This window comes from Dermacentor silvarum, chromosome 3 (assembly GCF_013339745.2).
Source record: "Dermacentor silvarum isolate Dsil-2018 chromosome 3, BIME_Dsil_1.4, whole genome shotgun sequence".
In the NCBI taxonomy this organism is placed as follows: Eukaryota; Metazoa; Arthropoda; class Arachnida; order Ixodida; family Ixodidae; genus Dermacentor; species Dermacentor silvarum.
Window position 1 is genome coordinate 41,847,604 of NC_051156.1, and position 24,005 is coordinate 41,871,608.

The window sequence follows — 24,005 nt, forward strand, 5'->3', positions numbered from 1 at the left end:
ATGCGTGCTCAGATAAAAAGAGTGATAAACGTCAGCTTTGCATTAAAGGCTTCTTTTCGCTGTCGTCTGTCATTGCTTGAGACCATCCGAACTGCCATTATATCGCCTTACCATTTGCTATAGTTTTTCTTTCCGTCTTTGTTTATTTTCTGTCCCTGTGCCTTGTAAAGTTCCATGTAGGCCAAATGACAAATGCCCTGCATTTGGCCTGTATAAAATAAATTAAATAAAGTGATACATGAATTGTTTCTCCTGTTAACGTCACTCCGTGAAACGCAAGAGCTATGCGCGCTACAGGCGTCAGGGCGTGCGCGGAGCAGCTGACAAGCAGGTGCCGCGAGAGAGTAGGTGACAAGCAGGTGCCGCCTTTGCTCCTTCGGTTTGTTGGGCCCGCCTCTCCGCTGCAGAGTTTTTCATCATTCGTAGCGCCGTCTGGCGAACACGCCGTGAAGCAGGAACCGGCGTTGCACAATGTGTCCCTTCCTGACAAGCAGAGTCGGCGCTCCTGTCTTATCTTACTCCGTGGTCTCGACCAAACGGGTTGCGGAAGAGGACGCGGAGCTGTTGCTTGAATGTGCCCCAGCTGGTGAGATCGTCCTCGTGGCTCCAGAACCAGACGCGAGCGGTTCTGACAAGGAAAAATATGACGTTGGCCAACATTATAATTGGAACCCAGCCAATCTGTTCGCTGACACACTCGTACATACTGAGCCACTCATCCACGTCAGCGCCGTTTGTCCCGAAAAAGGTCCCGGGATCGCGGGGCTGTGAGAGGGCGATAAGCTGAGTTGTGGTAGCCGGCGTAGCTGGCGGCGGCGTGTCATCACCTGGCGGCGTGGTGATAGTCTCGCGGTGGCGTCCGCATCGAAGCTCTGTCGTCAGAAGAGATACCCCGCACCTCCACCAAATAAATGTTACGTGGAAGCACAGTAGGGAAACTATTTACAAGCTGTATTTAGAAGGGGTAGCAAGCACTGTCCAACATAGAAGCCTCCCAACATCAAACAAGGCACGTCGTCGTCGTCAGGTGCGCCAGAGACCGCCTATGGGTACATCCCACTACATCGAAGTGTCAACTGTCAAGTGGTGCCGCGTTCGAATAGCACGTAGCAATGCATATATATTGTAAGGACGATGTGAATTTGGCCGCGGGCGCTCGCAAGGCGGGCGCTGGAAGAGAAGATGACGAGGCAGAGAATAGAACAGCCGGCCCAGTGAACGGGTGCTGTGTCCACCGTTACTAGATTACTTTGAAAGAGGTTCTAGTAACATTGGCTGTGTCTGTGTCTCCTTGATTCAATTACAATGGCGCAGTCTACAACGAACCTGCCTTAAGGCGTTCCAGCTTTAAGTGTTTCCTTGCACGGTTCTTCGGCGTACCGGGTCCCTCCTGCCGAGGAACGCCATACACGCTTCCTCGGGTATGGAGACCGCCACCCTACCGCCATCCCAAGTACCGACTGCACCGTGCGTAGACGGCGTCCAAGCCTTCTCGGCGGCTCTAGGACAGGGCTGTACCGATAACGTCGTCCCAGCCATCACCAAGCTGACACAACAACTCCAGGTTATGACGACCGCCCTCGCATCCGTCAGCCGTTGCGTCCTGCCTGGGAACGCCATCCACGCTTCCCTGCAGCCGGCGTTCGTAGAAATACCGGCGCTTCGCGGCTTTCAAGACGACGCCATTCTTTGGGTTCACAATATCAATGCCTTGGGCCACGCCCGCAGGATAAAAAAGGTGCCTTTTTTTATCCAGCGGCTGTGCTTGGGCGATCGTCACGCCTGGCCTGACCAGACAAGATGGCTGGTTGCAGCGAAACGGTTATGCGGTGCCGCGAAGGCATGAGACAACTACGAAGGCATCAAGCCATTGTCCTGGAATGACTGATAGCTGCTTTCGGCCCGCTGATGTATGCCTGCGACGAGCCCGGCCAGCACTGCTCTGCGGCCGGAGCTCCTGAGATGCACCACCTTGACGCGGCAGTGGTGCCCAGCAGTGCCTGGAGGGAGAGGTCCGCGGGGTGCCCAACCGCAGACACCGGCTCACCGGGTGTCGCCGTCGGCTCTGACGGAGACGGTGGGAGGAGCATGGCGACCACCTCTCCTGCGTCGGCATGGTCGTATGCGCCGGCCGATCTTCTGCGACTGCGGCTCCACGGGGTTCAGGGCCAGCGCCATCTCGCCGCTACGGCTGCACCCGACGGGTTTTTGGCCGACAGGCTCGCGGCCTGCTCCACTGTGGACGCTGGTTGCGAGCTGCTTTTCCCGTCGTGGGTCTCGGACTGTGCTTCGGTATCCGGCACCACACCATCGTTGCCGGAGCCCGAGATGACATTCCATGCGCTGCTGTTGGCGACGTGGTCTCTGGGCTCCACACGCGAATCACACTCCTGACTTCAGGGCGGCCGTTGGCCACGTGCTTTCAGGCGCCGCTGGGAGGCTGCGGGAGAGCCACGGCAAACCAGAGGCCCAGGAGGCCAGCGCTTTCGGCGCGCACACGGCTCTCTACAGTTTCGAGCGTTAATCGATTCGTAACTCCAACTTTCACGGCGCACATTGCGGGTCGGGTGTCTGCTTCCCATGGCACGGCTTCTGACCAGGACAGTTCGGCTGCACGCGACCTTTTGCCTAGACCTCTCGGGTCGGGCACCTCGAAGTGCCTTTGACCGCAGGCTGCAGCGCTGCGAGGGCGCGGGTCGCGTCACACGTCGGCATGGACGCTCCCCCCGTCGTTGCCTCCAACACATGGCATGCCGGCCCGACGCGGGACAGATGACCGCTACCAGCGCGGCCGTCCCCGTTTGGCGAGACAGACGGCGGTTCGGTGTCCGAGACGGCCGGCCGCGCTTTGCCAAATGCGACGGGACAGTCATCGGCGAGACATGCGACCCGAGCGCACCACTCAGTGCCGACCGCCACAGAAGTTGGTTGCGCACTGGACGGCTCACCGACGACGACCTCACACCCTGGACAAGTTTCTTTGTTGCAAGCACGCCGGAAACTTGCAGCGTGGCCGAGTGTAAAGACGAAGTGAACTTGGCCGCGGGCGCTCGCCAGGCGGACACCGGAAGAGAAGACGATGAGGCACAGAATAGAACAGCAGGCCCAATGAACGAGTGCTGTGTCTGTATCTCCTTGATTCCATTATATATATATATATATATATATATATAAGCATATCACAAAAAGCCAACAAACAATGACACCAAGGCCAACATAGGTAAAAATTACTTGTACTTATTAATTGAATTCAAGAATTTAATTTAATTAGTAAGTAGACGTAATTTTTAACGTCGCAATTGGAAATGACAAATGAAATTTCAGTGTACTATAAATTACAGCTTGAGTAAGATTGAGAACAAAAATTAGGACAAAATTAGAAGCGGAATTTTTTTAAACTTCTTTGGGCAGTAACTGACGTATATAATGCGATCCTGTACAAAGGCGATGCACTTTCTCCTCACTCAATTATTCACGCTCTACGGCAGCAGCTGGCGTTCCCTTTCGTCCGCTCTGCTCCGTAGAGATGTGCTCGTATGCGGCATTCTGGCGCAACTGGTACGATCGCTTTAATAGTCATGGCTAGGTGGCGTATGCCACCGCCCGATTTAAAGGGTTCAGCCTCATCCATCCATCCATCCGTTGCCAATAAATCAAATCCAATCCAAGTTGCTGTAGTGTATGGACCACGTTGGCTGTGCGCGAGTGCTCGTTGCAGTGAGGCGGTAGTTGAATTTTATATTACAAGTGCCTAGGCAAAATGTGCTCCTTATCGTGTGCGTTAACCATCGCACAACCTCTGGACTCGTGAAATGCCGTGTGTTTCGTGCGATACGCCAGTGTCAACAGTGTCTTAGTACAGCGCCCGTCCCAGCTGCCTTTGTTCCCGCCTGCCAGCGCTCTCTCGTGAAAAGCCTGGTACTGGCGCTTCGAGTCACAGTGTATGGAAGAATTTGTTGAAGGTTGTGCTTTCGTGGTGCTGTAGTTCATCAGCAGTTCTACAGTGTTTGCGCCCGAAAGAGAGTTGGTGCCACGGTACATGTGAGACGAAGGAGCGTTTGCTGATTACGTCTTGAAAGGTAAGCAAGTTTGGTGCTTGGGCGCGTTGTTGTAGCTTATGGTTCATGTAATGAGCTTTGTGTGACTAGAGCATAGCGCATTCTGAGCGTAAGTTGTCTATGTTTCTGTGCACATTTAGTAAGCAATTTTACGAAAGTTTCCGTTGATGTTATCGCGTACTTGCATTTTCCTGTGAAGTATGCTACCCCGTCTGATTGCTATAACTGAATGGGAATACAATTATGGAAACACTGAAAGTTAGTTTGTTGGGTAGTTTCCCCTGCAGAAAATTATTCCTTATGTAGGCATTTACGCGAGTTCACTGCAGGTGTGTATACGTCGATGTGTCATGGGCTTCACGCGTTGGCACAGGATAGCTATGTTTGACGCTTGCGCATATATTAGCTTGTATGAAGACTTTTTTTTATACAGTTCACTTTGAAGGCCCGCGTCGCGAGAACCTGTCTGTATTCTATATTGAACTATGGAACATGTCGTGTTCTATATTGCAGGGAAGATATACGCCGATATTGTAATGACGAGGTTTCTTTTTAATCGAGACATCTCAATCAGACACTGCCTTTTACTATATATACATATTCATCTAAAGAACAGTATGTCAGCTCTTCCAGTCATAGGTAATGACTGTGCCTTGCAGTAATAAAGTAAGGGCTGCGATTTCGTAGCGATACATTGCGCTCGATCCTACGTCACTCTTACCACCCACCGTGAACGGCCGGCTATTCCAGCTCATAACACGGACGGAGCGTCGGTCAAACCACTGACAAAGAGCGAGAAGGAATACCATCGCTATACGAACACGGCCTAGGGATCAAAAGACTTTTCATCTGCTCAATAATTTTATCGTAATCCAACGCTCTTTTGTTTTACTACATATTTGAATTTCGGTGATTTTCCTGGTAGTCTTATGTTTGCTGCAAACATAAGACCTGGAATCTGACTTGTTGCAAAATAACCGTGTAACTTCCTGAGATATAATGATGAGAGATTTGTACGAGACGCACATTAATGTTGCTGCTTGCGTGAGGCTCTTTTTGCAATTCAGTATTACACTGATATGACAGGTTTCCATTTCAGATTGCAATAAATTATTCATTTCTTGCAGTTGAAGGCTATGCGGATTCTGGAGGCATCCCGCAGGAACCTTCAGCACTGCTGCAAGCTGGAGAGCACCACGATAAAACACCTGATCTGCGTGTTTTCACAGAGGGGCGTACAAAACTGTCACTGCCTTGTGTGTTGTAGGATATGTTTGTGTAATATACAATCATTTTATTCTGTGTGCCATTTTCATGATTTCTAGTGGCAAATCACTTGCATTTCACTTTTGGTCATCTGGAGGACCCTCAGTTTAATGAACTTACCTTTAACTAGCCTCCTCTGAGTTAAATATAACTCTGACTTGAGTAACTGCATGATATACCCTGTACAGACTGAATATTAATATAGTCAGATTGCCTTTTTAAGATAATCGTTGAGAAGCGTGATGCCTCGAGATGTGTATCCTTTGTCATTTTCATTATGCAGTCTTGTGAAGCTCACTTCCCACACTATTGCCTGTGCACCTATATTGTTCCCTCTACTCGGTCACACTTATATATTGCATACCGTACTTCATCTAAAATTAGCGTACAAACAACAAAATTTTCTTTATTAGGTAGCTGCTGAATCCCTAGCTACAGTATGAGAAGGTAATTCCTCAAGCATATAACAGACCATTAACCCTTCAATGGGAGAAGTTCAATATGCGCCCCAAGTGCAGGTTGGCTTCAGGCTGAAAGCTGGTCTCCTTTGTATGCTACAGAAACTTGCGGTGGTAACGCAAACTGCTAAATCATAACAATTCGCCCAGTGCAGTAGATGCAAGCCACCACGACAGTGAAGCTGAACGCTGAGCGTTGACCCTTACGATGGCACTTTTTCTGCGTGCAGTAGTTGCAAGCCACGACAGTGCAGCTGAACGCCAAGCATTCGCCTTTAGATTGGCTTTGTTTTTCTGCGTGTCTCTGCCCTTCTCCAGTTGACGTTGGATATAGCTTGTTCTTTGCTGTCACTTATCTGAAATGCAAACAATCCTTTTTACCCTCTCTTTCGTATTACTTGTCAGCTGCCTAATACACAAGCTTCCGGTGACATCGTAACAGCACTTACTGCCCAGAACTGATGTTTGCATCTGTGGTTAGTGGTACCACATGTTCGCTACCTCGGATTTCCTGCGATGTCACAAGGAAGCTTGTTTCATGCTCAAGCTGCCCTGCACTTGGTGGAACTATTGAAATAATCACTTTTTAATATAATTATTTGTTGTGCTTTTAGCAAATTGAATTTTCAAACTCTGAATAATGCGCACTAGATGGTCTATAAAATGTTTTCTGCCACTTATAGACATGGTTTAGGCAAAAAGTGCTTTACGCATGTCATCGCATTTATTGAGTTAGGCCTATATCTCGCTGAAGCCGTTCTAAAAACTTCGAATATCTTTACTGCAACTGATTTACGGCTACTTCACACAAGTGTATGATTCCTACATGTAACACGTGCATATTCTGTGCAGCAGTACTGCTTCAGCAATGCTTCAGTGACTTTTTGGGTGGCATTACAATACCCACAAGGACGTCGCCCAAAAAGAATCTTTGCACCCCAGAGGTGTGAATGCCATTCTAAGTATGTGCGGCAAGGCTGTCAGTTGAAATCTTCGTTTTGACTGTAGGTCATTTGAAGTCAAATTCTTGTGGATGACTGCATCATGCTCGTCCAGGTTCAATTCACATTAACTATTATTGCATTTTTCCTCCTTTAGGCTTGCAGCAAGGGGGATATCAAGAACACAGAAGATATCAAGACCACACTATAGTCACTGCTTGTTTGTGGCTTCTGAGGACATGTATGAAAGGGTTGGGAAAAATTATCAGTGTTTGAAAAGATTGATGTGTTTCGCTAACAGGTACATACTTTTATATCCCACTCATGTAGAAGGTTACACCAGAACACTACCAGAAAAATCTTAAAATGCTAGAAAATGTGGGTAAATGTCGCCAGGATGTTTCTAGGACAAGCAACCGAAAATTGGAAAAAAGTTACAAGGATGTTTCTAGGGCTAACAGCAAAAAAGTAGGAAAAGAGTTGCTAGGATGTTTCTAGGTCAAGCAACAGAAAGTTGGAAAAAAGTTACAAGGATGTTTCTAAGGAGTATAAAGATGCTCTGCTTTTAATGTTTGAGGGATGTTCATTCATCGTTCAAGAAAAGTTTGTAAATATGATTTCTATTCAATATCGGTGGTCAATAGTCGACAGGTTGTTGGAATGAATTATTAGGAAGTTTAAAAACGGTTTGAAAACATTCAATAGACCATTGGTAGGTTCTAGTAACATTTGTCTAAAAAATTAATTCAAAGTTACTAGAAATTTTTTAAGGGATGACTGCAATGAAGAACATCGCGCGTTCAGTATTTTGGTACCCAGGGTTAGACAAGGATATTGAGAAGCTGGTAAAGCGGTGTCCCCAATGCGTGCAGTGCTTGCCCATGCCCACAGCACAGGTCCCGGCAAACTGGCCGAAGACGAACAGACGGTGATTTTGCCGGTCCCCTGGAAGGGCATATGATCTTCGTTCTCGTAGAAGCGGAGACAAAATGGATAGAGGCGGTGCCCCTGAGGACTGCGACGGCGGCAACTACAGTAGACACACTTAGGTGTATTTTCACACGCTTTGGCCTATCGCGGACTGTCGTGTCGGATAATGGTCCGCAATTCACCAGCGCCGAGACAGTGCGGTTCTTCCGGGAAAATGGGGTGCGCCACATAACGACTGCGCCATACTACCCTCAATCGAACGGTTTGGCGGAAAGGGAAGTACGCACCATCAAAGAGGGCTTAAAGAAATGCCAAGCGGGAACTTTGCAAAGCCGACTTGCCAAATTTTTGTTACGTTACAGGACCACGCCCACCCGAGAAGAGCAGTCGCCCGCGGAAATGCTGTTAGGATTCCAACCTCGCACTCGCCTAAGTACCCACTTTGAAGAGGACGTTGGAGCGGGCAAGAGTGCTACCGTCAACGGTGTCCCGAGTAACAGAGTGCAACACTTTGTTCCTGGAACACAAGTGTGGACTCGACAGTTTAATCAGCTTGGTAAAAGGTGGCTTCCGGGAACCGTGACGACTGTGGAAGGCAAGCGTTTGTTAACCGTCGACCCGCCAAAAGCGGTGCAGCGAAGGCACGTCGATCAGGTACGACCACGCCAATCTTCGACGCCGTTTAAGAAGGAACATTGCGAAACGCAGTTCGCCGCAGAGCAAGCTTCGCAGGAAAGGCCATCCTCATCCGGCGACACCCAATCAACAAGCAGTCAAGCCCTGCAAGTTGGACAGCCCGAGATGGGAGATGAAGCGTCTGGAGGTTGCATCGAGCCCACAGCGAGCCCAGTGTCGACAACGGAACCGATTCCGCTCAGACGCTCCACCCGCACTCGTAAGCCCCCGGACAGGCTCTAACTTAGAGGGGAGGAAGTGCGGTATCGTAGGCCGCCCAGTGCCGCGCGCCGACGAACGTCGATCACAGCACGTGCCTGGACGCCTTGTAATTGCGCATGCTCCAGTCGCTTGGCGCGGGTATAAAACCACTACAGAATTCTGAATAAACGTTCATTCTTGTTCGCACAACCAGGTGTCATGCTTTCCACGCTTCCTACAGTTACTACAGTTGCACCTGGGAGTGCTCACACCCTCCGGGCTACTCCCCTATTCCTTCACCTTTACCTTCCTCCTGGGAGACTGCGCTGACCAGCTCACAACCGCAAGAGAAGCGACGGCTGATGCAGTGGGCACGCGGGGTGGCGGGAGTCAATGGCATCCTGAACGAAGGGCTCCACCCTGCGAGGAAGTCGCCCCACCTCATGAACCATAAATGTTTTCTCTCTCTCTCTCTCTCTCCTGATAGCCTACTTCATCTTGAGTCAGGCCTTAAAACTCATCCCCGTAACGTATATTTCTTTTTTTACAGGTATGCAGGGATCAGTGCTTAAACTTTACGAACCTATTGCAAAACGTTCAGCGTTGTGCTGCTCGACTGCAATGTCTAGGAATCGGCCCTGGAGAACGCCTGTACTGCCACGTGACCAACAACATTGACAGCTTTGTCGCTCTCTGCGGCGTTATCATGTCGGGAGCGACATTTGTGACATCGGACATAACCTTCACAACCGGTAAGCCGAAACTTCACTCGAAAAGAAAGGGAAAAAAGAGAAGTCCTCCAGATAACAAATTTCTGTGTGTAACCAACTTCTTGGCGCCGAATTAGAGAAGACGTTCACTGCTTCATTTCGCTGTAATGAAAAGAAGCTGTTCGTTACTATCATATTAGTACTACTTTCTTGTGTCGATTACAATCAGTATACATCTTCTCGAATTATTCGCTCTTCCATGTTCTTTTTTTACTTTAGCAAAAAAGTCTACTGCGCAGCTTAACGAGAGACCCGCCGTGGTTACTCAGTGGCTATGGTGTTGGGCTGCTGAGCACGAGATAGCGAGATCGAATCCCGGCCACGGCGGCCGCGTTTCGATGGGGGCGAAATGCGAAAACACCCGTGTACTTAGATTTAGGTGCACGTTAAAGAACCCCAGGTGGTCAAAATTTCCGGGGTCCCCCACTACGGCGTGCCTCGTAATCAGATCGTGGTTTTGGCACGTAAAACCCCATAATTTCATTTTTTTAAGCTTAACGAGAGCCAAGGGATGGTGACATGCCGATCTATCCGAATGACTGAATCAATGACCATGCCGATCTGACTTGCCGAATCACCATGCCGATCTATCCCGCACATTAATCGTGAACAACTTACTCTGAGAGCTTTCTCAGGCAAAGCGGCCACAAGGGCGCTTCTGAAAAAAAAATGCTATTCTCATTTGTGTTTGGTTGAAGCTAAGAAGAGAAAACAAACACGTTATTTACAACAGCAAAATAAGACAGACCACACCACTGAGTGGTAAATAAGCCTTCTTTTGCTGTTCGTCTCTTCCGCGTGTGGGGGACAAATGTGAAACCGTCGCACGTGCAGTCTACGCTCGTTAATTATCTGTTCCAAGAAACTAAGAGCGCTGTCAAAAGCTACAACTCGTGCAGTGAAAAGGTATCAGTCTACGAGATATATAGCACTTGCCCCCAAGTGGAAGTCACTGCCATGAGATGTGAATGCTCACCACCAGCTGTGGACTTGTTCTAGCATAAGAAACACCTGAGAACTCTCTAATCACTAATCCAGATTTCCAGTAAAAATGCGATAGAAGACCTCGACTTCGGCCACACCAGCAAGATGAGTTCCCCAAGCTATACGAGGTGACAGGCGGTGTTATACGGCGTAGTGCCAAACAAAATGGAATCAAGCTTTCACCTTTATTTCCCTGAGAAGTAACCCAAGCCGTCTCGGGCGTAGAACTTTATCTTAATTAGATTTCATCAGTAACTACATCTCCCACTAGAATCATTTGCACGCATTAGTATATCGCCAAAACATAGTGAGTGTTCGATTAACGATGTGACCACGGCAGATGACCCTTATGCAGAAAGAAATGTGTCTGACAGATGACACAGATCTTGAACACACTATATTGGCAAGTTTAGCGAGGACATCCTGGAAAATGCCCGCAGATATGCATTTTCCAACGCTTGAATAAAACTCGCGGAACGACATGTGCATTATTGTTCTACATGCGCTACGCTTAAAGAGAAGCACTTGATCAAATTTTACATGTTCCGACCAGCGCTGCTGGCGCCGTAAACGTCAATAGGGGTCTCAGGGCGTCGGCTGGAAAGCTGCCTCCCAAGGATAAGTAGTTTAAAAGCATCGGTACTGCGTTCTTGCTCCTGGCAGATTCTATTATATCTTGTCTTCTTTTCTGCTCATCTTTTCTAGAGCTTCCCCGACTGCACGGTAGCGATCAGGACTCGGGTTAACCGGTCTGCATTTCATCTGTTAATATATCTATGTCTTGCAATTTGTACTGTGATAAAGGCAAATTCTTGCAGATGGCTTCGACGCCGACGTGCTGTCATGGTATCGACTGAGCATTCGCGGCCTGCGCGCGGGCCGTGAAGGCATATTCACAGTAGCGGGGATAACACACGCGGAAAGCGGCTCTTCTTCTTCTTTCTGGGGTGTTACGTGGCACAACCAGTTCTGATTATGATGCACGCCATAGTGGAAGGCTCCGGTATAATTTCGACCACCTGGGGTTCTCCCAAAACGCACCAGCATTGGCATGGCCATACTTGCGGACGTTTTTGCCACTGCTGCAAGCGCGAGATAGATTCTCTCCCAGCAGGAATCACTGCTCCGTTATCAGCAATGCTGAGAGAGGGTGACAGTTTCTCGTTGCGTTTTGCCCACGTGTACAGAACGTTCGCTTCTCATTGTCCTCCCAGATCGACGGCGAGCGGCATTTCCCGCCAAAAAATCAAAAATCATTGTCATTCCACTCCGTGAAAGTAGATGACCAGCGAGGCTGTGTATGTGGTGGTTGACCGTTGCTCCGGTGAAACGTTCCAAGTTTCCGGGATCAGGGCCACATGGACGGTTCGAATTTTTTTCCGCCTCGCGGTCCTGGCGGGCAGCACGCTTACCGTTTTGTGTCCGCGGCCTTCTCATCATCGGTGGTCTCCTTCCGCTACCGCCGTGCCCATTCCCTATTCTGTTCACGCCGGACACAGAAGACACTAATATTTGCAGGCACTAGTTTGAATACGCGGGATTTCATACACGTGCATGGTGTTAACGTAGACGTGGCCGAAGCGGGTCAAAGTGTAGTGTCTGTTCTTATCAGCTTAATATTTGATAAGGGTTGTATTTGGACCCAAAATATTAATCTTATTTTTGCAAGTTTCTGGAGTGCTTGAAGCGCGCTTCTCCTTCGCCGCGGTATTGCACTATCTTCAGGATCGGCCCACAGATATTGGTATACGGACACCTATCCGCAGGATACTAGCCATATAGAGTTTTGCTATAAAATTCGTTCCGAGACTTACTCGAAAATGTTGACGCCAGCCCGTTCTCGCGGTGCGCTTTCTGCCGTTTGCGTCTTGCCACGCACGTTTTCCCGCTGGTGTGTACATACGAGCCCTTAAACCTGTAGAGACACAAGCAACGCGCAAAAACAACATATCAGGGGAGTCTGGCCCACGTTCTGCCTCCCGCTGCGGGCATGAGCGTGAAGGGCACACATGATTCCGTTCCTGCGGAGGAGCTGCATGCACACCACACCGTGCATAGCACGAGCGGAATGGAAAGTAAGCGTCAAGCTAAAATAATCAAATGCCTTCATATGCTGACAAATTCCTGAGGTCGTCAGTCCGTCAGATTTCGTGCACCATCGAGCTACGATGCCTGTGACGCAAAGTTTCCTAAAATACGTTGGAAATTCGGTGTTGAATGTACAACGCATTTCATTTAGTGAGCCTCGCGGCCGCGGTGATCCCCTAAGATATATTTGTGGAAGTCCATGTCGCTGTGATGTTACTACCTGTGAAATAGAATCCGACGTAGAAAGAATAATAGTAAACTAAAACGTAGTCTAGTTTTTTAGTGCAGGCTAATCAGTTGAAACCAATCAATACTGTAAAGTGTATTCAATGTTCGTAGTTCGCGCCAACCACCGTACGGAAAAGTGTACACGTGGGCCCATCACATTGCATTCGTGGACAGGTAAATCGCTCATAACACCTCAGTTAGGTGCACAGAACATTGAACACTTACGCTTAGAGCCCAGAAAAATAGCAATTCTCATGACTTAGCTGGCAAGCTGTGACAAGTGTCGGTGAGCTCTTGTACTACGATTGACTTTTATCTATGAAAAAAATATTAGCGTAGCTTGCACTGGAGGTACAATGCTAGAGAGACAATGGAGCTGATGGGCATCTAGCTAGTCCTGGCATTTGGGCTAGGCTAAGCACCACCAAGTCATCACCAGCATTTCGCAGAATTTATTGATTATTGCTTGATTATCGGTTAGCTATCGATTGGCTATCGATTGCATATTGATGACTGACTAAGCTTATTAGTCCCAACCATGCTTAACTAGACTTAACCAGGTTCACCTTCGCTAGGTCACAGGGATATGTGCCATTGCGCTTGGACCCTTCTGCACTGCCGCCAGGACCGGCCCGCGTTTTTGGATTCAGCAGACACATTGCGCCCGGCTTAAAAGGCTCCGCTGTTAAATGTCACAAATATGCTGCATGCATCATCGCAGAGTTATATTTTAACTCCATTTGATGCGCAAATCCATTGAAAACAAATAAACGTGATTTATTGTTATTTGTATTTGTCTTATTCTGTCATTTAGAGGAGCTTCTGGCGGACGTAAAGAGGACAGATTCCACGTACGTGCTTGCCGATGGCGTCACAGCGCCAACATTCAACCGGATAAGAGACCAGGTCATTCTGAAGGTATCACATATAAATTTTTACTTAGTAGAACAGTTTCTTGGGTGAGTTGATTCACAGATGAGAAGGAAAGACGCTAGTGCAAGAAAAAGAAACAAGGACGAGGAGAACACACACGACGGACGCATCTAATCTAGTCTTTGTATTGGTTCTTTCTTCTCTTGTTTTTTTTTCTTATTTTTTGCGGTACCGCTTTTCCTTCTCACGCATAAATTTCCACACATTTCACAAGCACATTCCTGGGTAAATATTGGCTCGAACGTTTATGATTGGTCTGGTTAGGATTAACTAGGGTACCTAAGCACTGCACCAGCTTCCTTTGATTGACATAGATGAAAGTCGCTCACGTTCACAATGGATGCTTCTCCACAACGGCTTTCACAAATGAGTTGCGCAATTCCAAGAAACAGCCAAACCATGTTGCTTATACGAAATTAAAACTAAACTGCGTTTCAAACAGTTTACACAAAGGAAAACGTTTGCTTTACCATTTCAAACTGGTGCAACTGGAAGGCTTATGAACCTCGAACAGCAGATACGGTCCCTCTGTTTACCAGTACTCTCATTTTTGTATTGCTGGGCCAAAGTGTTACCAAGATGTCTGTTACATTTGCCTAGCGAAGACGATTCGCTGAAAAACCATCTTAGCCACAATTCATGATCGTGTAAAATGAACCATGCATAGCATAGACGACCAAACTCAGCCTTCAGCGACTGTTTTGTGTTCTGCAGGGCTGGCTTGCGACGAATGTCGTGGACAACTTTACATGGATTTCTAACTATGAGGAGTGCTCAGAACTTCAATACGCTGATCGCGCCATTTCCCCGGAAAACATTGCCTTCATAACCCAGACGTCTGGAACGACCAGTGCTTCCAAATCAGTCGAAGTCACGCAACAAAGCTTCATCGCGCAAATATGCTGTCGCGAGTGAGTAACACCTCATTGCTTTCATGGCATCACTGTTGTCCTTACGGTCATTTCTCCATCACGTCCAAAGGTTTCGACGAACACACGGAGCTTCAGTAGGCACTGCTTACGTTTGGTACCAGTAGAGAAAAGCTCTCGGAAGAATCCTTATGTGATCATGTGCTACTGCAGAAGAACTGGTCTCCCACTAAAGTAACATAAAAATTCTCTATGATGTGTTTCCCACCACTTGGTTTAAATGCCAAGCATCCGCTGGCTGCCATACATTTTACAATTCAGAGGCGTGCTGCGCAAGAAATACAGTTTGGTATTGTGAAGCAGAAAGCACTATGGGAGGCAGTGGTAACGAGCTGTTTTACTGGACTGGAAATTCATGTTTCTTTACAGATTCGAAACTGAAATTTCATACGGTTTCAAATTCATTACAGAGTTCTATTTTACAGCATCATTTGTCCATTTCTGTGCGAATTAGTGGCTAGACGCACCAATGACTATAGCGATAAAAGTGGCGTTGTTGACATGCGAGAAAAGCGCGCGCTAGAGGTTCTTCATAAATTATTAAGACGAAAGTCTTATATGTCTCATCGTTCAGTTGACCTTCAACGCCCTTGAGCAAAAACGTGTCGTCGAAGCGAAATCGTGTTTAGAAAAAATTCATTTCAGCAAAAGACGATACGAACATTGAGTAACAATGACGGCACAAGTCCACTAGGACAATAACATATACAAAGTACGGAGCACTGTATACATGGCACGTTATCGTAGAAATGTCTGAGTCCACACTCACTAACATATAACCACATTGACCCACGGAAACGCACAGTTACACATAAACTAATTGTCACATTATATAAAATGATGTTGAATATAAACAGTGTACAGAATTGTTATTTGCAATGATGATTTGACACAGGCACTTTACATAACTTTGTAGTGATGCTATGAGATGTGTATTTAAAAAATGATTACGCGTACAAGATCACGCGCACACAAAAATCACGGGCACGTGTACACGCTATGTATAATGAATGAATACTTTTGATGGCCTGGCTACAAGAACCAGGCTGGTCGGAAATTAGGCCATACGCGTCCATCAGCCACCGACAGGAAACGGCATGACCACTATCGCAGGAATTCCTCTTCCCCAAGGAACAAAAACTCCTCTGACATTGGCAGTAGCTCAGAGTATAGCCTCTCCAGAAGTGGAAACAGAGCGCGGCGGCGGTGTCCCGCGGCAACTGCCTCGCAGCAGTTACGCCATAAACAAAAGGCCCCCGCAGCAATTGCTCACTTGGCCGCTTTGCGCGGCCACGTGAGCAACCACCAGATGCAATGAAGCGGTTAACTCCAAGGCCACGGAAGTCAGCATGCATGGCCCTTCAAAAAACCCCAGCAACGACGCATTGCAGCAACACATGTCTGTTGGATTCTTGAAGGGAGCAATTGGGACACAACTAAGATTGGGCCATACCCCACCGCTCTAATCTGTCACGCGTTGGAAGCACTTGCCACACTAGATGCCACATGAAGTCGCGTAGATGGCCAGGCAGAAAGAACGCCGTTATCTCACCCCACGACACATTATTGGAACGTGCGTGGCGCGCTGGGGGAACCAGAGAAAGCAGTAAGGCTGACATTGTATCTACAACACCGTTTTCGAGGACGTCTACATCAGGACATGCCTATTGTACGCGGCGATAAAATGCCACGGCCATCGAGTAAAATGCAGGTGCGTTTAACACTTGTTGCCCACGATTTAACTGTACGCCCGGTAACATGTAACAAATTTTTGTGCCGAGGAAATAACAGGCGAGTTCATGGACGGGACACTGATCACCGTGTAATAGGCGAAGCAGAAATCGCAGAGCAAGCAACCGGCAGCGGACAGACACGGATGGGAACGCGAACCCGCCGCGAGAGCGTGATTGCCCAAGCGCCGCGCGACAGACCAGTTCTGTACTGCCCGACCAGAAGAAGGAACCAAGAAAGGACTGCAATAATCTAGCAACCCGTAATGGCGGCTGTACGACGTGACAAATGTACCCCGCACGGATGCAAAATACAGGCTGTGCTAAGCACCTTCTTTCTAATAGGGGTAAATCATACCTTCAGCATCCTGAATATTTCGGCTTACATATTCAAGAATCGAAAGCCACACAGAGTCAGATATGCCATCATAGGTACAATGAAGACATAAAATACGAATAGAATCGTTCTTTTGAAGACAGAAAAAGGGAGCTAGGCGTGTCTGTGGGGAACCAATGAAGAAGTAACGGCATTTTGAAAAAATTAGCGCAGCACGTGAAATATTTCCGTACTCAGTGAAAATTCAAAGGCTATGGAATATCCTATCTTTCTTCCTGTGATAGAATGTGATCTGGCGCTAAGCTAGGCGAAGTTATTTGAGGCACAGTTATTGTATGAAGAGTTAATCAAAGCACTCGAACGAAGACTTTGGTGGAAGTCGCACCCCCTACCTTTGGTGGGAGTCAAACCCACGATCTTTGGTGTTAATTAGGGCAAGGTTAATTGAATCACAGTTAATTGAGGTAGTGTCAATTAGGACAATTGAACACGTGACCTTTGGTCTGAAAAAACAAGTAATAATTAACTACGCATTCGAATGAGAATGTCAAGTCATTTATTGAATGTCTCTTGAGCGCGCAGGCTTTCGCCTTCACTCTCTTTTGCGTAAGCTGAAGTCACTGTCAATATTTTAGTGCGTGACAATGACGTATTCCACGGACTGACAACTATGCGATCTCCTAGTTTTCTTGTGCACCACTTATCGTTTAGTACCTAATTTTGCTATCAGGGTCTAAAGAAGTTGAATATGTTTGTTTCTTTTCAATTTCTAAAGACTAATGCATTTTGAATTATGCGGCATACCTGCAATACAGTGTTGCGGTAATCAGTAGCTTTATGTCTATTCTTGCCCGGTGGCGACGCTTGCTGGAGCCCCAAATAGCATACAGTCATCCCACACATGTATAGCATACTTTGTCATTTTGATAGGCTTTGTCAATATATTGCGACAAATCTCGATCATGCGACACCTTTAACATGATCATTCCAGAGCTATCGTCTCGAAAGAAAAATAATGATGAGAAGTAACAATTTCTGATTATTTGTTTGTCTCAGCTGAAAAAGAGCTTCTTTTCCGTTTTCCTTTTTTGTACGTCTTGCACGGCGTGTATTCCTTAGAGGTCAGTCGACAGTTATAGCGTCAAGTCAAAGGACATACAATCTGAGATGATGTACATTTGCGTAACTTTTTTTTTCTTCTGCTCTTACAGCGCCCTGCACCTTGCTTCGGAGAAGGACGTGTGGCTTGGATTCCGCAACATTTCGTACTTCTTTGCCTTTTCCTACGCTTTCTTCATTGTGTGCTGCGGCGGCAATGTTGTGTTGGTGGATTCTTGGGAAGTCCCTGAAATAGTCGACGCCTTGACATCGCATAATGTAAGTAGCCGTCGACACTCATCAGCTGCATAGAGCGTGCTAGAGGATTCAGAAGCACCTAGACACGTTATGGAATATTCGATGGCCTTTCGCAGAGAAGGTTCCGAAACGCTCAACAGGAGAAAGCAACACCTACTAGAAAAGCATGCCATTTGGCCTCGTCCTCGCTTTAGTTGATTCTCACTCTGAAGTCTGCAAACCAGTCTGGCAACAATTAGCCCTGGTATTACTTCTCCGGCCCGCACATCGGCCCTGCCTACCGCACTTGGTCTCAAGACGGGACATAGATGCGATGTGGGGTACGCGATCCACAGACGCCTCGAGTATTGGTGGCAGTTTGGAGCGATGCACCGATGGATGTTTTAGTTTGTTGCTATTGATGTTTACGTTTGCTTTTTATTGCTTAGTTTTTTGTCGTTACGCCGGTTTGGACACATGGACAGACTAGTTGACCCGATGCAAGGAGCACGGCTGCCATCGTCATAATCATCGCCACCAGAGTTGAGATTTGAACGAAAGTCTGCGAGATCTACTACTCGAGGAAGCCGCACTTCTTATTGGAAAGTTAAGGTCACACTAAAACCACCCACGTCAGGCGAACTGCATGCGACGTCGCCGGTTATGACACGTGACTTTCATCATCTTTCATCATCAGGGTTCCTTTCATCGTCTGCAAAACGGACAATACCGCCACTGGTCGTGCACCGCGTACCAAATAAGAGAAAAATAACAGAAAAAAATAAGAGAAAAATAGAAACTCACGGAAGCGACCACATTCCTACCTACCTGAAGATAAAAGGCCTAACCAAATCGGCTTCTTCAAATCTGGAACAAACAATAGATTGGCCCGTGTTTAAATAACTTATGGAAGACGCATGCCACGAAGGCTTTTCGTCCACACTGGAAATTCAGATCGCCAAGGTCATGCAGGGTGGTGTGCGTTCATTTCGGTCATTGGAGAAATACATGGATTTTGAGGCGGAAATACAGAGCCTCTTTGCAGTCCGCCGGCGAGCGGAGCGACGGTACAGACGGACTTAATTGGTTTACGACCTTAGAGAGGTCAGACGCATTCAAAAGAAAATTCAGCGTCGCATTGCTATACTGCAAAATGAACGCTGGAAATATTTTTGTCCGTCTCTAGATCCGCGTAAACCTCTGTCGGTTGTCCGGAGAACAGTCCGTGGACTTCGAACACCTCCTCAACAGCACCGTGCATTTAAATCTCTGGCATTCCACCAAGGACACCGAGAAGGCGACGTAGCAGAAGATTACGGCGCAAGGATCGCGGGCCCGACATTCCAGCCTAGCGCACCTTTTCTATAGATAGCGTTATTTATCTTGTGACGTATGTACAGCACCAGAAACACCTGAAACGAATTATTGCGGCCTTATTCCTTGATGTTAAAGGTGCCTACGACAATGTACATCATCATGCAATTCTGGACGCCTTAGAAGCTGTAGGAATTGGTGGACACGTCTTTTGCTAGATACGCAGCTATGTGATTGGAAGATGTTTCTTTATTTTGACGGAAGATAGACCAACGCCGTCTAGCTATACCAGGCGTGGTGTACCGCAAGGCGGAGTACTTAGCCCTACCCTGTTCAACCTAGTGCTCGTTGGTCTCACCGATTAATTACCACAAACCGCTCCGTTTATGCAGACGACATTTGTATATGGGCATCAGGAGTGACACGCGTACAAGTGCGCGCACGATTTCAGAAGGCTTCAACGGCCGTGTCAACATATCTAAGAAGGCAAGGCTCGGAGCTTTCACCTGAGAAATGTGCACTCGTCGCTTTTACTCACAAAGCGATGGCCCCGTATACTTTGCAGATTAATGACCAAAATGTACCATACATACGAACGCGCCGATTTCTTGGCGTCACCATTGATAGAGACTCGTCTTGGAGCCCTCACGTCTCGTACATGACAAAGCGCTTGGCTGCCATTGTGGGCCTTCTCGCGTTTCTCGAGGGGAAGTCCTGGGGTGCAACAGTACTATCGATGCTGCAACTATATAAAGCACTATTTTTTAGGCTTCCTGTGGTACAGCTTACCTGTACAAGGAAATACTTGACTACAAACATCCGGAGACTACAGAGTGCATAAGCACAAGCACTCAGAACTTGTATTGGTCTCCCAAAAACTACGTCATAGAATGCGACAGTGGCCATTGCCAGAGACTACCCTTTGACAGTCTACATTGACACCGCTGTCCTGAGGCCACACATCCGACATCGGAATCGGATTCCCTCGCACCATCTTGCTTGCTTGCCAGCAAAGAGGCCGTTCAACATTGACAAAAAGTATTGTAAGACATCAGTCCTACTTGCTATCACAATTCGCGCCTACTGTACGATTACCAGCCACATTGTGGTGTCTACACCAGCCGAAAGTACAATTGACAATTCCGGGCATCAAAAAGAAAGCTGGAGCGCCGACGCAAGCTTTGAAGCAAGCAACTTTAGAACACATTTTCAACGTCCACGGATTCCGGCAACATGTCTACACAGATGGTTCGGTGAAACTCAACAGGTCTGCGGCTGCAGTCATCATCCCAGCAAAATCTGAAGCAATCAAGCTAAAGACTTCATTTGTTACCACATTGACGGGTGCAGAACTTAGGGCACTCACTGCTGCACATGACTTCATTGATCAGTAACCACCGCAAAAATGGACAGTTTTAGTGATTCTAATGCAGCCCTCCAGTGCATACAAAGCGCAATGCGCCACGGACCTAATGAACAACTGGCCTCAGAAATACGAGAGATGTATCATCGCAGCAATGACAAGGTACCCAACATAATTTTTCAAAGGCTTCCAGGACATTGCAACATCAGCGGGAACGACCACGCCGACGAAAGCGCCCAATCTGCACATGAAAGTGGTCAAGGTGTCTTGATTCCATTTTCGCGAACAGACGTTGCGGCTGGGCTGCGATTGATGCCCCGTGAATGTGCTTTGCCCCTGTGGGACTCGAACACTTTGACGATGTGTCGTTTGCGTTCGTTGTCTCCGGATATACGGATGCATCTCCCGCCTGGACTACCACGACGTGTACAGACCATGCTGTACCGTCTGTGGCTAGGCGTTGCATTTACGAACTAATTTGACTTCCTTACTGGAATGGCCAACAGCCTCACGTGCGACCTGCTGCAGCAGCGATGAGACGCTCGAACACATTATCTGTGGCTGCCCGCGCTATAGTGCGGAGAGACAAGTGCTGTGCAGAGTGCTAGACCAATTGGACAATCGTCACTAACGGAACTAAAAGCGTTAGGTCAGTGCTCTGAAAGAACATCCGCGCTGAAGCCCTTACTCGTGCTAAGGTTCCTGCGGTTCCTGCCTTCACGACAGAATTAAAGAACGCCGCACCATACCGATCTATAGTGTACGCGGTTCGATTGTACTCGTCTCTCTTTCTCTTTCTTCCCCCTTCCACTCTCTTTCTGTCTTTATCCCCTACTCTTTCCACTCGTGCAGGGAAGCCAACTCGAACTACCTCTGGTTAACTTCCCTGCCTTTCTATGCATCCTTTATCTCTGTCTTCAAGCAGAAACTCCTCTGGGAGTTTTCAAAGTATGCGTAAGCATTGTGCCACTTGCTCATCTCCACGCAACCCGATGTCATTATGAATGTGATGGATCCGATCAGTATAAACTAAATTCTTATCAACCGTTATCGGTCGTTGTCAACCTTATCGGACCAGATCCTTATCGGTTGGTATCAACTGTTATCGGTCGGTATCAACATTATGGCAGTCGATCCGACCCTTATCAACCTTTATGTGTCATTATCAATCATATTGGCATGATCCAACCCTTATCAACCTTATCGCACTTGATCCGTCCCTTTCAAACCCTTATCGGTGCTTATTAACCTTATCAGAACTGATCCGACTATTATAAGCCCTTATCGCTCTTTAGCACCTTATACATCCTCATCGAACCATTATCAACTGTGATGAGTGCCATATAACCCCTCATCACTCCTTATCAACTCATTGACTGCTTATCTGCCTGTGTGGCGCGACGTGAGGCCCACGAGCCTACAGAGATCGGTGGCATGTCGGTCGGCGAAGGAACGCCCCAACGGAAGGCGCATCCCGCGAACACCGAAAATCATCGGGGATGTGGTGTCCTTGGCACTAAATTTTGGCAAAATTGGAATGTTCCATATGCCTACAATGCTCCAAGTCAGCTTTACATATAGTCCTAGAGATAGCTTTTATTACGCCATCACTATGTCTTTCAACAAACACTTCATAAAAACTGTTCTCCTTTGACATTTGTTTTGAACCGCCGCTACAGCACATTTATATGGTTCAGATATATTCACCTTCTGCAAACATCAGTGTTTAGGCCACTGGGTAGGACACTCGGCTTCCGATGCGTGGAGTCGTAGGCTCGAAATTCACCATCCGTCGAATGCCCTTCGAATTTTTATTTTAACAGCGGAGCTGTTTAAACTTTTGGTTGGGCCGCGTAGCGCGAACAAAAAAATGTGGGCAGCTTGCACTAGTGGAGCAAGACCGGAGTAAACAGCGGAGCTGGTGATCGACCCAGCTGCTTCCAGGTTTTAATAGGCTTGGCTAAGTTTTGCTAGAAAATGCTAAGTGTTGCTAGGTACGGTATTCCGAATCGGCTTGCCGCCGATGCGCTGATTCTCGCTTGGCCGCGCGACGCGCTTCAAGTCGAGCGGCTCCTTCTTTGGGTGTCCGGATCTTCTTTGGTTGTCCCATGTCGAGGCTACATGTACTCGCCACAGAGTCAACGAGAGTTCTGCCGCCGTCGTGGCGGCTCCGAGCTTTATCTCCCCGGTGACGCCAGGGCCAAGCTGCGCCTCGACATTTGCCGGGGCGTGGGTGGTCGAAACCTGCCGAGCCGCCGCCAGAGGCGCCTGATGCAGTCACGGACACCGCGCGCGCTCGGCGCGAACGCGGAGAAACGGGGAAGCGTGGACGGCGTCGGCAGCAGTTCTGCGCCTTGCCTCTTAGGTTTTGCTACAATTTATCTCTCTGTCTCTCTCTCTCGCTCTCATTTTCTCTTTCTTTCTCACTCGCATAGCGCGCGCCGCGCGCATGCTTTCCTTGTCTCTCGTTAACGTCCCATGTCAAGGCAACATGTGCACGGCACGGAGAGGAAGCGAAGCACACGCCGCTCCGCGAGGTGGTTGCTAGGCAGCCTACAGTATTTCTTTGTAGCGATTCGACAGACGGACGGACGGGGCTCCCGTTGGGTAGGCATAGAAATGCTTAGGCATTTAAATGCGACGCGCTTCCTGTATGGGTCCCGATATAGCTTATTGCAAAAAAGTAACGGAGCTTGCGGAAGCTGGCCTAGGCAAAGGGAGAGATTGTCTATGCTGCCAGTGAAGCTCAGCTCATGGTTGCACTGCAACGTGAAAGTTCAATTTCCTCCTGTATCCTCTAACATTTATTAAAGCAATGTGTTTTTTTTATTTTTCGGTAAATACTCCCTGTACACCGCCTTAAACTTTTCAGTAGACACCTAAAGTTTTCAGCGTGGCGTGGTGAGATGCCCTTTAATAGTTCCTTCGTTTTGCAGGTGACCACTTACACCGGTATTCCTCGAGGACTGTTTGATATCACCGAACATGTGAAACTGAAGGGCACTACTCTCCCGTCATTGAAAAAAATTATTTCGCTGGCCGTCAAGCTTCCGGAGGATATTGCGATGTCCGTGGCGTCTTTCTTTAACCTCGAGGAGCTGCGTGATGGTTACGGAATGACAGAGGTCAGCGGATTTTTAACCATCACTCCCCCTAGAGAGATCGCCAGGGGTGACGTTGGCTTTCCCGTTCCGGGATCACGAATGAAGGTTAGTTTCGAAAGTCGAATGCAGAAACCTGTTATCAAAAGCACGTGGGCAGAGGTGCGATAAAGCAATTGTTGTTCAGGTTGGCGCTCCAAACTATAACAGCGCGTCTGTTCGGACGCGGACCTAAAAGCAGACACGGAGAAGCGCTTTCCCCTGTCTGCTATTCGGTTTCTGTCTCCGTCGAAAGTCGTGCTGTTACATTTTCAGTCATTCAGAACCAACAAGCCCGATATTTGACGTTACTAAGGGTCAAGCG

At 47.9% G+C, this 24,005-nt stretch overlaps 1 protein-coding gene and 1 pseudogene across 1 annotated transcript in view; both read left to right on the forward strand.

The window, feature by feature from the left end:
* The window catches only part of LOC119444316 (uncharacterized), a 51,160-nt gene that overhangs the window by 15,697 nt on the left and 11,458 nt on the right, over nt 1-24,005 (forward strand). The window contains exons 3-7 of the mRNA XM_037708732.2: nt 9,080-9,281; nt 13,414-13,517; nt 14,247-14,443; nt 17,740-17,905; nt 23,477-23,749. Of these exons, the coding sequence (XP_037564660.2) occupies nt 9,080-9,281; nt 13,414-13,517; nt 14,247-14,443; nt 17,740-17,905; nt 23,477-23,749 (942 nt within the window). The remainder of the gene's footprint in view (nt 1-9,079; nt 9,282-13,413; nt 13,518-14,246; nt 14,444-17,739; nt 17,906-23,476; nt 23,750-24,005) is intronic.
* Nucleotides 11,844-12,024, forward strand: LOC119446929 (U2 spliceosomal RNA; annotated as a pseudogene).